The 13211-nt window shown below is 47.7% G+C and overlaps 1 protein-coding gene across 3 annotated transcripts in view; it reads left to right on the top strand.

Moving 5' to 3' along the window:
- Ccdc149 (coiled-coil domain containing 149) overlaps positions 1-12109 on the top strand; it is a 98100-nt gene extending 85991 nt beyond the window's left edge. For all 3 annotated transcript variants that reach the window (XM_031342271.1, XM_031342273.1, XM_031342272.1), the window contains 2 exons: positions 4024-4140; positions 11466-12109. In XM_031342271.1, coding sequence (XP_031198131.1) covers positions 4024-4140; positions 11466-11899 — 551 coding nt within the window. In that variant the 3' untranslated portion in view covers positions 11900-12109. The remainder of the gene's footprint in view (positions 1-4023; positions 4141-11465) is intronic.
- Positions 12110-13211: the final 1102 nt, after the last annotated feature.

Below are 13211 nucleotides of genomic sequence, written 5' to 3'. Positions count from 1 at the left end.
TTAAGTTTCACAAGCTATCTTCCATGGGTGCTAGATGACTGAAGTTCTGAACCAAGATACATAGGCAAATGATGTAAGTGGATAATGGTTGCTAGACCGGAGAGGAGAGGTCCAGGAGGCAGAACAACCTCTTCCACCTAGAGTGGGCTGTCTAAGAGTCCACAGGGCAGAAGGCTTCGTGTGTCTCTGCTTTCCCCCCTTCATTTCTGACCAGCACCATTAAGTTTTATTATTTTGTGTTTGTTTGTTTTATGAGACAGTCTCATGGATTCCACTCTAGCTTTGCTTACTATAGTAGCTGCAGATGAGCTTGAACTTCTGATCCTCATCCACTTCTGAAGTGTCAGCCTCATAGGCATTCACTGTCACTCCTTGTTCATCAGTGCTATGGATTGAACCCAGGTGCACATGCTTGCTACACAGGCATGCTACCAATAAGTTACACAGTTCCCCAGCCTCATCACAGAGTTCTTGATGGTGTTTGCTGTTCTTCATGGTTCATGGGGTCACTTTGTGATCTTGCTGTAGAGTAAACATTTTCGACATTTGTACAGGCTGGAGCAAGAAGTCGTCTAGATAGCTGAGACTATTCCAACCTGTTTTGCCTTCCTAGTGACAAAGCTAGGGGTCTTCTATAAGATGGACAGATGTTAGGAGTTGCGGGCTATGCTCCCTAGCCAGGATGGATCCCTTTGCACCCACCTCCTGGGGTCCTTCCCTCAGATAGTCTCAAATCTCTATCAAATCTCTGAGGAGTGTTGTCCCAGGTGTGTTCACATTCAACAACAATGGGAGCTGGGAGGTAGCTCTTGGTAAACTTTGCTGCATAAGCATGAGGATTTGAGTTTGAATCTCCAGCACCCATATAAAAGCTAGGCACGTCAGCACACATCTGTAATCACAGTGCTCCTATGGCTGGATGAGAGGGGGAGGCAGAAGGATTCCTGGAAGCTCATGGACCAAATAGCCTATAGTACACAGCAAATACCAAAGCGACCCAGTCTAAAAACAAGGTGGGAGGCAAGGAACAACATCCAAGATAGTCTTCTCTCATGGAAGAGCTCTCTCTCTCTCCCTCTCTCTCTCTCTCCCTCTCTCTCTCTCTCTCTCTCTCTCTCTCTCTCTCTCTCTCTCTCTCTCTCTCTCTCTCTCTCTCTCTCTCTCTCTCACACACACACACACACACACACACACACACACACTGGGTGGGTGGGGGACACACAGAAACAATCTACAGAAATACCAAAAGTCAGGGAACAATCTGGCTAGAGGTGATAGTCTGGCTTTTTGGGATTTTTATTTTCATTTTCATTTCTCTTCCTCTTCAGGCATCAGGCTGAAGAGAAAAATGTGGGGGTTGAAAGTACTTGGTTCATTTTTAGAGGCAGGGACGAGAGCTTTGGTGCCATGTGGAGTCAGCAAAGCTCGCAGCCACTCACATTCCAGCTCAATGAGAAGCCCATGCACCCTCTCCTTGACGAAAGCTTACACGGCCAGATTATCCAATCAGAGCTCAGTTCAGTGGCCAGCCACAGCTGCCTCCAGACCCTCAGAGAGACAGTGGAACCGAGAGCCTTCTAAGAAAGGCTTTGAATTTTTCAAACATGGCAAGGGTGACCAGATCCGGGCATGTTGCTGATATGGGGTACCATCTTCAGGCACAAGTCTGGAAGAGCTCGTCTTCTCACCCCACTGTGGCTACCATAGACAAAGGCTGGTTTGTTTCCAGCCCTACATGCCCTCTGCTCAAGTTTTTGCTGAAGTCTCTTGCGTTTGTGAGGAGCGGCTCACAAACTCGCTTCCTAGGATGGAAGATGTCCTGAGATTTGTGGAATCCTAAAGAATTCCCATGAGAGGAACCCTCCCCCCCACCCCAGCCCCAGGCTACCTTGACCCCTGCCAGTTCTCACTCCTGTCTCTGCTTCTGATTCTTCGGCCACCAGGGCAGAGGGTTGAAGGCTGTTTTGGTACAGAGGGGAATGGAGCTTCCCCAGGAGGTTGGCAAGCTGTCAGTCTGCCTGCCATAGTCAGATGGCCATGAAGTACCATCCTGACCTTGACTTGTGGATATACTGCATTGCCGAGAAGCACCTGTTGCCTGACATGGTTCCTGCAGCCAGTCATCAAGAACTCATGAAGACATTTCTAGATGATGTCTTTGTGGTCTAGGAGTGGATGTCATTCTGCGGCTTCCCATGTCACCCTGAACCATACATCTATAGGGCACTTTGGGAAACCTTTCTAGATGGTAGCACTGAAGTTTTTTTAGATGTATTCCATCAAAGACAGTGGAAGTGCCTGTCAGAACTTCAGGGTCAGCTCCAGGTAGCCTCTCTTCAGCTGGCCTGACACACTCAGAAGACAGAGAGCTCAAAGGCTGTGGCCATTTGCCCAAGACAGCAGCAAGCACCAAACATGCCAGATGCCAGGACCCATTAGACACTTCAGTCAGCGACACAGATGTTATCAGGCATTTAGTAAGTGCCTACTGTGTGGAGAACTCTCTACCACAGGTTTCTAAAAAGCAAGAGGAGCAAAGGAGCACAGGGAGGACATGTGCTTGGTTTCTCTGATTCTCCAAAGTAGGTGTAGACATCTGTTTTTACCCTAGTGGCCTTCTAGGCTCCAATGAATGGGAAAACAAATAAAATCATAGAGCTTCTGAGAAAATTTTCCTCTAAGTCAGACTGGAGCCCAAGCTGGACTCATGAGCCGGAGCTTTTATTTTGGGCCCAGTGATTTCCACCCAGAAAATCCTAAAGCCTTTCAAGCCAAGCGTTGGCAATATACTACGCCCATGGGCTGGCCCTCCTGACCTTGTAGGTGGCATTGCTGTTTGTCCATGCATGGGTTTGGTGCCAACATGTCTGTTTGTCGTTCCCATCTTCGAAGCTGTTCTTCCCTGCGACCCATCTGTGCAGCCTGCTCTGTTCTCCACAATGGGAGAGCAGTACGTTTTCCCCTGCTCTCTCATTCCCTCAAAACCTTCTCCACCCTCTTGGGGGAGTTCACACTAATAGGCAGCAAGGTTACACCGAGTGTATGTTCCTGGTGGGAATCCAGCTGAGATAAAGTGGAGGATCCCACCTGCCTTGTGACAGAGAGGCATAGTTGACATGACCAGATGCAGTCAGAACAGTATCAGGTGTGGGGGAGTCCTTGCTGATGATGTCAGCGGGGGTGACATTTGTGGAAGGCTTGCTTAAACCCCAAGATCTTCTCCTTGCCCATTCACGTTGTCTTCACAACCACCCATGATGAGAAAGCTGAAGCTTAGAGAGGGAAAGGGACACTCTTGCTGTCATCCAGTTAGCAGTTGACTCTGTCCAGACCACAGCTACTGTCCCTCCCAAGCTCCCTGCTGCTGCTACTGCTGCTGTTAGCCCACCCAGCTGCTCAGTTCCTCTCACCCAGACAACCTGCCCTTTATTGGAGGCACCCATGGGCAGCTGTTCTCGAGCAGGAGAAATGAGTCAAGGGGAATGAGCACGGATACAGCCCAGCTCCATCCTCACACTACTGACCTGCTGACTACACTACTTGTACTGACCACAGCTGAAGGGATTTCCCAACCAAACCCTTTGTATGGGAGTGTCTTAGTTTCATTTCTGATGCTGTGATAAAAAAAATACTCTGACAAAAGCAACTTAGGAGAGAAAGGGTGTGTTCAACTTACTATTCTAGATTGGGAAGAAGCCAAGGTGGCAGGAACTTGAAGCATCTAGTCACATTTCCAGTTGAGGGCAGAGAGAGACTATGTGCATGCTTGTGCTCAGCTAATTTTCCTCACTTTTATACAGTCCAAATCTCCTACCTAGGGAATGGTGCCACCCACAGTGGGCTGGTCTTTCTACCGAAATCAATGTTGTTAAATAACGCCTTACAGTCCAACCTGATCTAGGCAGCTCCTCTTCCCAGGTGATTCTACAGTGTGTCAAGTTGACAATTCAAACTGTTACAAGTTGTAATGTTATCCAGCTAAAACAGTGACATGGCAAGCTAACCTTCTCATCTTCCTCACAGGGGGCAAGGACACCATACTGCTCAGTGACCAGACTCTCCCCACCACACAGAGGTCAAAGTCCCCACTGTTGAAGTTTGTGGAACAACCCACTGAGAACAAGGAGAGTGCCAGAGATGGTAAGCGTATCTCAAGTTGCTGCCTCTTCCTGGTCTGTGATCACTCCAGAGAACATGTCAGTGCCAGCAGGACCTCATCCTACAGCTCCACTGGGACTTCATGACAACATCCGCACTGCATGCCTGCATACACACACACAGGCGCACACACACACACACACACACACACACACACACACACACTTTTCTATCTGCTGCTATGATCTCCTAATTCTCAGGGCCTAATCTTCCCCAGCAGTCTGTGGGGTTTTTCAGTATGACATCACCATCATCAACTCTCCAGCTTCCTTTTTTTTTTCCCCACCTTCTTGGTTACTCAGACTTGAAACCTTGTAGTCCTCAACTCCCGTCAGTATCTCTTCCCCATCCACATCTGGCCCGTAACCAAAGTCTTTCTGTGGGGTTTCTTGGATCTCCCGTTTGTGGTTCAGTCTGGTTATATCATTGGAGACCCCACTCCTGGATTCCCCATTTCCAACCCATCCTTGCTCTGTTCCCATTTTCATCCTTTAGCTGTACGTTCGACCCATGGAAATACGTCGCCATCTCATTTCACCAACCTGATCTAGGCAGCCTCTCTTCCCTGGTGATTCTATAGTATGTCAAGAGTCTCAGAGTTTCCAAGTTACACTTAACTGTCATATCTTAGAATCCTCGGCTCGTCAGACTGATCTAGTCTGTCTTCCTCCCCTGATGACTGGATGGTCATCCAATCATTTAGCAAGATGGACTGATCAGATCTTTCATTTGGCTCGTACTGTGAAGTGAGCCTATTCACATATAGCTTAGAGCTTAGAGCATCAGTGAGAAAATGTAGGACTCATCTGGATGTACAATAGTTCTGCCCACCAGATTTGGGGCCAGCAAGGTCTACCCAGTCTCTTCTAATTGTTCAGATCACTCAGCACAGTACCAGATGGTAAACATAGAAGACATTTCTAGGTTTTTCAACAGAAACATTCTTAGGTACCCATGGAAGAATCCCTGGATACAGCTCCTTAGCCTGGTGAATCAACACTGGCCAGAAAGCATAACTGGGTCTTTGCAGCCTGCAATATGTGCTGCTTGTAATACTGGCTTCCGGTGCACTGTGTGTGGCCTTGTATTGTGGCTGGTGGTCATGGCATGCTGGCTGCCGATGTCCTCATGGCCCGCCAAAGCCTCTCTCTGCTCTGAGTTTGCTGAGCCTCTGGGTAGCCTAGGCCTGCTGCACAGATGGACTCTGGCTGTCTCGATCTTCACAAGGACAGCAGGGTGATTCAAATGATAGCGTCCAGGGTCCCATCATCAGTGTGCATTGTTCTTGTCTGTCCTGAGCCAGCTCTTGGCGGGAATGAGGATGCGTTCTCTGAGAGGCTGTCAGTGTCCCAATGGCCTCCTCACTGCTGTGGCCTGATTAATTCCAACTGAAAGCTGCCACATGCAAGAGGACAAACAAAACCTGGACAGACAGCCAACAAAAGATGACAAATGTCCCCTATGCGCCTATGAGCAGGAGGGATACTTATTTAGGGGACTAACAATCTCAACACTGTTTCTTCTTCATCTTTTAGAGAAGAAAAACAATATTTTTCTTTCCACTGTGTCATAAAGCATTTGTCTCGTCCTTATTGATGTGTGTTTTGTGACTAATAAGTATTAATGATATTAATTCTGTTTGTGGCAGCAGCCCAGAATAATTACTATTATTTGCAGTAATATTTTCTAACTTTGGGCTAATTCATAAGTCTTTTATGGAAATGTCAGTCTTATGAGTCTGTAATTAAAGCAAAAGTAAGGCTTCCCACGGCTGGCTTAAGAGTTAACACCCTAGAATCTTAGCATTCAAAGAGAGTTGGTTCCCATAGCAAAGGAGCAGAGGTCTTCGTGAAGGCATGATGGCTGTCACGTGTTTAAGAACTTCTCTGTGTGTATTAATAATTGACTTAAGCATGCTGTTTTTGGTACCTTCTAGATAAGCACAGGGGAAGTGGGGTGGGAAACCTTGCTATAATAATTCCACAATTCCAATTTCCTAGCCTGTATTGTTCTAGTCCCAAGACATGCTATCCAGCTTCTCTCAGGAAAAGCAAAGTAAATGGGAGCAGACAACAGAACCACAGGCAGTGTCCACCATCCCCTTCAGGAGTCTACCATCTCCCCTGGTGCCCATCATCCCTTAGACACCCTGCATCCTCTTCCCGTGGTTGCATCTTAGCCTATGATGGTAACAGTGGGCCTATCTTCCTCATCCCCTGAACAAGTGTTTAAAATAAAAAGTGTTTCCCAGTAACCTCAAAGGAGGGGGAAGAGAAGGAGATGGAAGAGGAAGGGGAGAAGTGGGGGAGGAGATAGTGGTGACAAGATTCACACATCTACACAGGATCGGAATATCAGAGAAGGAAATAGCACAAGGCAAAGCAGTATCGACCAAAAGGCCCTGGCATAATTCATCCCAGCTTCCCTTAGATGTAAATGAGGGTGGCAAAGGTCTCACCTGAGCCACAGTAAAAACACACTGCCAATGGTTTAGGGGTGAGGCTGTACTGAGGAAGGTTAATTAATTTTTCAGGGGCACCAGAATATACTATTAACTGTCTCAGGAGAAGTAATTTCATGGGAGTAATTTCCAGAAGGAGTTTATTCATCTCACACGGGTGAGAAGTGCAGCCGCAGGAAACCCCAGAATTCACTCCTTTTGAATAACGCTCCCCACTCTGCTGGGAGCGGATCGTTCTGACTTCAGTGTTTCTCAGGATCCTCTATAACCACTATGGGAATTTTCATCTGTTAGTATAGAATTGATGCCTTTGCTTCCCTGAGCCGCCTTGGATGTAGCTAAATATTTGTAGGAGTTAGACATCTCCTTTCAGAAAGTAGCAATTTGAGAAGTTTTAGGGTAGTTACCTGAATATACCTTACAATGAATACTATAAATTTAAGTTGCTTTCATAAAGTGATGCATGGTATTTAGGATGTATGCTAATAGATTCACTTTTTCATGAATACATGTATAAGCCCATATATTCAAGCACTTAGTAAGATATTTATTGAGTCTCTGCCATAGAACACTGGCGAAGTTAAAAAATTATTCAGGCAAGACTTTGTACTTAAGGTAGCTAGTAATAAGTAACAATTTGAGGTGTATGAGAGAGGGGGGGAAAGAGAGAGGGGGAGGGAAGGAGGGAAGAAGGGAGAGAGAGAGAAGAGAGAAGAGAGAGAGAAGAGAGAGAGAAGAGAGAAGAGAGAAGAGAGAAGAGAGAAGAGAGAAGAGAGAGTTAGTTCCAGGAGGTCCAGATTTCCTCTGTGGGAAGCCTGTCGCGAATAGGGCTTTTGGCCAGATTTGACCTTCGTGGAAGAAGAGGGGCTGGGCTGCCCTTCAAAGGCTCCCTTTGGAATGGAGAAGGGAAAGAGGGTTCCAGGGAGAAGGGAAGTCAACACAGGCCCCTGGAGAGGTGCAGTTCCATGAGAGACTGGCCAACACAGCTGGTTGGAGGGGTGCAAGGAGAGGAGCTGGGGTGTGGGCTACAGAGAGACGGGTGTGGAGGCCGCAGGAACAGCATGGACGCAAAGTTACAGACTCAAGCTCTGTTCCCTGGAATCTGCAGCCTTTGAAGGCTTTCTCCATGGAGGAAGATGTGGTGAGATGTGTGATTTAAGGTCACAGTGCTTCCCCCACTACAGTGGGAACCCCCATCACCTGGGACCTTATGAAAGTGTGCACTCTGAGACCAGTAGATGAGGGGTGGGGCCTGAGACTCTGCCATTCTAATAGACAGGATCAGAATGGCAAAGGTGTAGGGAGGTCCCTGCCTTGGCTTGGAGCGTGACCCTACTGGGAACTGCACACACTGTTATCTTGGTGGAACAAATCACAACAGCTTTTGGTTATCTGTCTGTCTGTCTGTCTGTCTGTCTGTCTGTCTGTCTGTCTATCTATCTATCAGTTCAAGGATCGCTTGTACTATATATATGTTCATGTATTTCATTGTAAGGACAAGTGCCAAGGTCATTTTTCAGGTGTGACTTGTGGGGAACAGTGACACCCGGTATCCATAATTGAATACAGACTTGAAAATGAGAGGAAAAAAATTGGTCAAGAGTCTGTCCCTGGGGTTCTTCTGTGGTTATCCAAAAGGCTGAGAAAAATGAAATGGCTCCTTTTAAGTGTGGAAAAAATATTAAATATGTATCAGGAGAACTAGACGGAAGAGGTTTGCAGACAAGAGGCAAGACTTGCCTTTCCCAGGTGAAGCCCATTGACTCCTTCCAGTGGCTCTGGTGTGTTTACCATCCACGGCGCCCACAGTGTGTTACCCACAGGGAGCAGGCACCAGGTCATCAGAGGAAATGAGGGGCATGTGTACCTAAGGATCTAAACTGTTCTCCAATGGAACCAATTACTCACATCTCCCACGATGAAAACACTTTGCAGATGGGATTCATCTATGGGTCTTGAGGTGAGAAGATGATCCTAGATTATACAGTTCAGTCTTAAATGGATCATCTTACAAGATGGAGGCAAGGGAGGGTGTGCCCCCCACCCCCATAGATAAGCCATGATGATATGGCTATGGTGATGGGCACTGGGAGAATCCTGCCACAAGCCAAGAAGCCACCAAAACCTGAGAGAGGTGAGGAATGGATTGTGCCCTTGAGTTACCTGGGGACTGTGTTCTTGCTCTATCCAGGGAGGCCTACTTAGAACTTCTGAGCTCCACAGCTATAAGAAAATGATGTGTGTGTGCTAAGTTGATGGTCATCTGTTACAAGCCCCAAAACATCAATCGTTGTGCATCCAGATTGGAAACAAGAAAACTGTGCTGTTGAGGAAACCACAGACAGCCGGAGAGGGAGGGCATGGCTGGTGGAAACACGAGGCTCAGAGGAGACAGAGGGACTGAGCAGAGGATGTGGATCTGAGGCTACCAAGTCATTAATCAAAATTAAGAAAGGAAAGTGGTGGAACAATTACAAAGTGGGGCCTAGAGCAAGGTCGTCAGGTGCTTGTGTACACTCTCAAAGAGGCTAGTGGGGCCCTACCCCCTCTGTTTTTCTTTTCCTTCCCTGCCCCAGGTAGACTTGGTCAGTTTACCTTGTGCTTCAGGCATAGCATGCTGCCTGGCACAAAGCAATTGGTAGTAGAACCAATTTGAGCTTATCCCTGACTAGCTTACAAATAAATGAGACTCAGACTATGGTTATTTTATTTGGCCTTAACAATTACGGGGCGGGGGTCACCCTAATCTACTCTTCTGACCGCTGGCCTGGCTCCCTCCCCAACAGTGTACCTCAGATGCTTGCTGTTTCTCCTGGCCATGTGCTAATGGTCCATGTCTCCTCATGGTGGCTTCCTCCCTTTCTCCTCTTCTCCCTACTCCCCTTCCCATCTCTCTCTTCCAATCAGGTCACTCCAAACCCACCTATCTCTAAATCCCTCCAGTAATTGGCTGCAGCCAATTTTATTTAACCAATAGTTTTAAATCAAGGGACAAGGTTTGCACAACAAAAGCTTGTAAACATAAGCCTAGACCTTACAATCCATAGCAATAGACCGAACAAGAGAGCTTATTGTGGGCTAGCACCTCTAAAACTGTAAGCGGGAATCTAAGAGCTAGGGATGGAGCTCAGTGGTAGAGAGATTGCCTAGCTTGTGCAAGGTCCTAGGTTTAATTCCCACTAACACCCCCAACACACACACACACAAACACAATGCCTTTTTCTTCTACGTTGGTTGCCTATCTCCATGTTTGTTACCATAACAACAGGCCTCTCTCCACCTGTGTTATATTTCTACTCAAAAAAACAAAAGTAAAATTCCATTTTTAAAGTGATCTTAAATGTTCAGATGACATTAGTCACCTCAGGTGAGGCTGTTAACCTCAGGGACCTAAGCTAGACCATAAGATAAAACGTGTCATGTGTGTAGAGCAGCTCTTAGCAGAGAGGGGCATGCATAAGGCCTACCTGGTCCAAAGTACTTTAGAGCTGGAGAAAACAGGTTCATGCAGAGACCTAAGGGGTCTTATGTCAGGCCTTGCTTTCTAGAGGAGCTGAACCAAGAAAAGGACCAGGTATAAACGATAAAGGGATTATCAGTGTGGCTCCGCTATAGGAATTGGTAGTCCAACAGCAGACAGGCAAAGAACCAGGTTCTTGGTGGAGAAGGCAGGATGCCACAGTGGTTCTCAGCTGGAGCTGAAATGTCTCGGAGTTTCTAGAGAGATGCTGGTATTGATTCTACTTGTGAAAGCCAAAGAAGCTGGTGTCTGCTGTCAGCTGATATCAGTCGGCCCTCCCACCACGCTGCCTTCCTCTGCCTCTGGTCTTATTTGAGCTGCCAGCTGGAAGGTGCCGCGTACATTCTGGCCAGGTCTTTCCTTTCCAATCACTCTCCAATATACCGATCCTCTCTGAAGAAGCCCCAGAAACACACAGGTGTGTTTCACAAGTCCTGGATACCTCTTCAGTCAGATGAGTTGACTATAAATCTATCATGAGTATTCCGGTTGGCTGGAAGGATACATGTAGGTGTCCTATATCCTCGTATCCATGTATATATACAGCCTTGGAAACTGAGGCTGCAGGTCATCAGGAGCGGACCAGTTAGGACCTTGCAAAGGAAATGGATGGTGTCAAAGCTAATCTGGAATCAGTAAGGCTCCCTCCAAAGGTGTGATGTGGGAAACTGACAGGAGCATGTGTCCCACCTCCTGCCAATCTTCCACAGTCTAGCCCCACCAAGGAAATGGGCACAAGGGATCAGCTCCCAGGACCCATCCCTTGTCTTCTTTCTCCTGCTTCTTGTACCTTTAGAATTTCTGATTGATAGAGGGATTTAAGGCCAAGAGTCTGGTGCCTCAGGAGGGAGCTTGAAGCTATTTGCGCATAGCCTTATATCTGAAGCTGGGCAAACATCGGGGATCCCCTTGAAGAGTAAGGTGCTGATGGAGATTGAGAGATGGGATGTCACTAAACCTCCCCAAGCTATGCTCCTTCTCTGAAGGCAGCCAGAATCTCTGCCCATCCATAAAGGCCCTCAGCTTCCAAAGGACAACCTTTGTCCTCAAATTTAGTCTTCCATGGTCACAGGAGGCCTATTAGTACTAAGGCATGGGTTTTCAGGAATCTATGACTTAGTCTTCATTGGAGAAGGTGCTGGCTTGGCTTCTCAAAATGGGTCCTTGGATCTGTCTGGGCTCCAGAACCCTGGCCAGAAGAGGGAAGAGAAATAAGCCATTGGTTCTCAAAGGCCTTGGACAGATGGCTAGGTGGGAGTTGTCAGGAGAGGAAGGTGAGACCAACCTGCTGCCCCAGGTGTAATGCTGTCCCTTGCCTGTTTTCAGGGGAGATTCAGAAGCAGGAAGGAGATGAGAGCTGTGCAGCTGCTGAGGCGCTGACAGTGCCTGAGGATGCTGGAAAGCCTGCCACAGTCAGCTCCGCAGCACCGCTGAGCAGCATGAACCAGCACTTGGACTTTCATCATCCTCCGGTACCCCAGCTACCTTCCGAAGAAGTAAACACGGTGGGGAGGGAGAGTATTCAACTGACTGATGGACAGGAGGCTGCAGACCTGGAGGAGATCCGAAGGGAGGTTCCCACAGAGGAACAGAGGTGTGAGCCGGGGCTGTCCCCATCTAGCCTGGCCTCCCAGGAGGAATTCACCACAACTCTCCAGGACCACTTGCCTTCCCAGCAGCCAGAGGTCAAAGCATCCAGTGTGGGAGGTGACAGAGGCCTCTCAGAGGGTGGAGACACAAGAAGCACTGTGCAAACATGAGGGGGAGAGAGACTGACGGTGACACGCTGAAGGCACCAGGGACAGTGAGGAAAGGCTGAGGCCTCCGAACAGTCGTCTAAACCCCTTTTCGCTAAACACCTTCCTGTCTGCAAATGAGAAAATGCTCTGAGCCTGCTACAAGCTGGGAACACCCAGTGGTGCCAGCTCTGTCTGATTTATTAAAGCTGCTCTGTGAGCTTCTCCGTGTCACCTCTGTCTGCTGAAGACGTGCTGCTGTGAACATGGCCGGGCACAGGACTCGTGGTTGCCATATGGCTGCCTTTCCACATCCCTCTTCCTGTCAGCATTTGTTTTATTAGAGAGAAGATGTTTTTCTATTAGCATTTAATGTTGTCCATCAAGATGATGGGACAAGCTAGGAAAGCAAGGATTTTTTTTTTCCCTAGGTCTCAGTCTTGGGAACAGCTAGGTGGCTGGAAGGAAAGATGTAATTGAATGAAATGTGTTCATGAGGCCATGGCTGCACTTTGTCATGCAGTGGTCTCAGAGGATCCCCCAGCAGTGGGGAGTCTTGGCACCCAGTGTTTCACAGTGGCAGGCGGGAGGGACGAGAGCAGGCTGGGAAAGTTTGGCTGCCGGTAGGAGAGGCTGTTGGCTGACTGAGTGCCGATGTGAGTGTTCTAGCCCAGATCTGGAGGTTCCACTGGTCTAGAGAGATGGGTAACAAGTAGCTTGCCAGGAGCAGGGGACTTTTTAGTGATAATCTGATTTTTTTTTGTTAGATGATATTAGAAATACTAACCATCTTTATCCAGCCCAAGCTGCATGAAGGATGATGTGGTTATCTGGGGTTTGGGAAAAGCTTAGTGTTAGCCTAGTTTCTTACACTGAAGAATCCTAAAGCATTCACTCCATCAATAGAAATTTGCATCTAGGCTCCCAGGGGCCAGAATTGATCTCAGAAACTCCAGCTAGAAAGCGCTCAGAGGAGAAATGTGTTCCCATTCATCCTAAACCCTGTCTGTGCCCTGGGACTCTCAGGGACAAGGACAAACCTTCTGATGGGAGTCCCAATGCCCTGTTTATCCCTCCATATTTCAGTCTGTCTCCTGCCCCTGAAGGCTAGCCCTCAAGGGAAGGAAGCCCTGAGGCTGCAAGTTTACACAGGCCAATAGTCCCACAGGTGCCTTTTTTTTTTTTTTTTTTTTTTTTTTTTTTTTTTTTTTTTTTTTTTGCTGGATGGGAGCCACAGCTGGCTTTCAGGTGCTGCTGTGTGGTCAGTATTGCTGCATAGGACACCAGAATGACTAAGGGAAACCCAGCCAGATGTGACTCAGTAAAAAAGAAAAGA

Source organism: Mastomys coucha, unplaced genomic scaffold (genome assembly GCF_008632895.1).
Source record: "Mastomys coucha isolate ucsf_1 unplaced genomic scaffold, UCSF_Mcou_1 pScaffold22, whole genome shotgun sequence".
NCBI lineage: Eukaryota > Metazoa > Chordata > Mammalia > Rodentia > Muridae > Mastomys > Mastomys coucha.
This window is presented reverse-complemented; position numbering and strand designations above follow the sequence as displayed.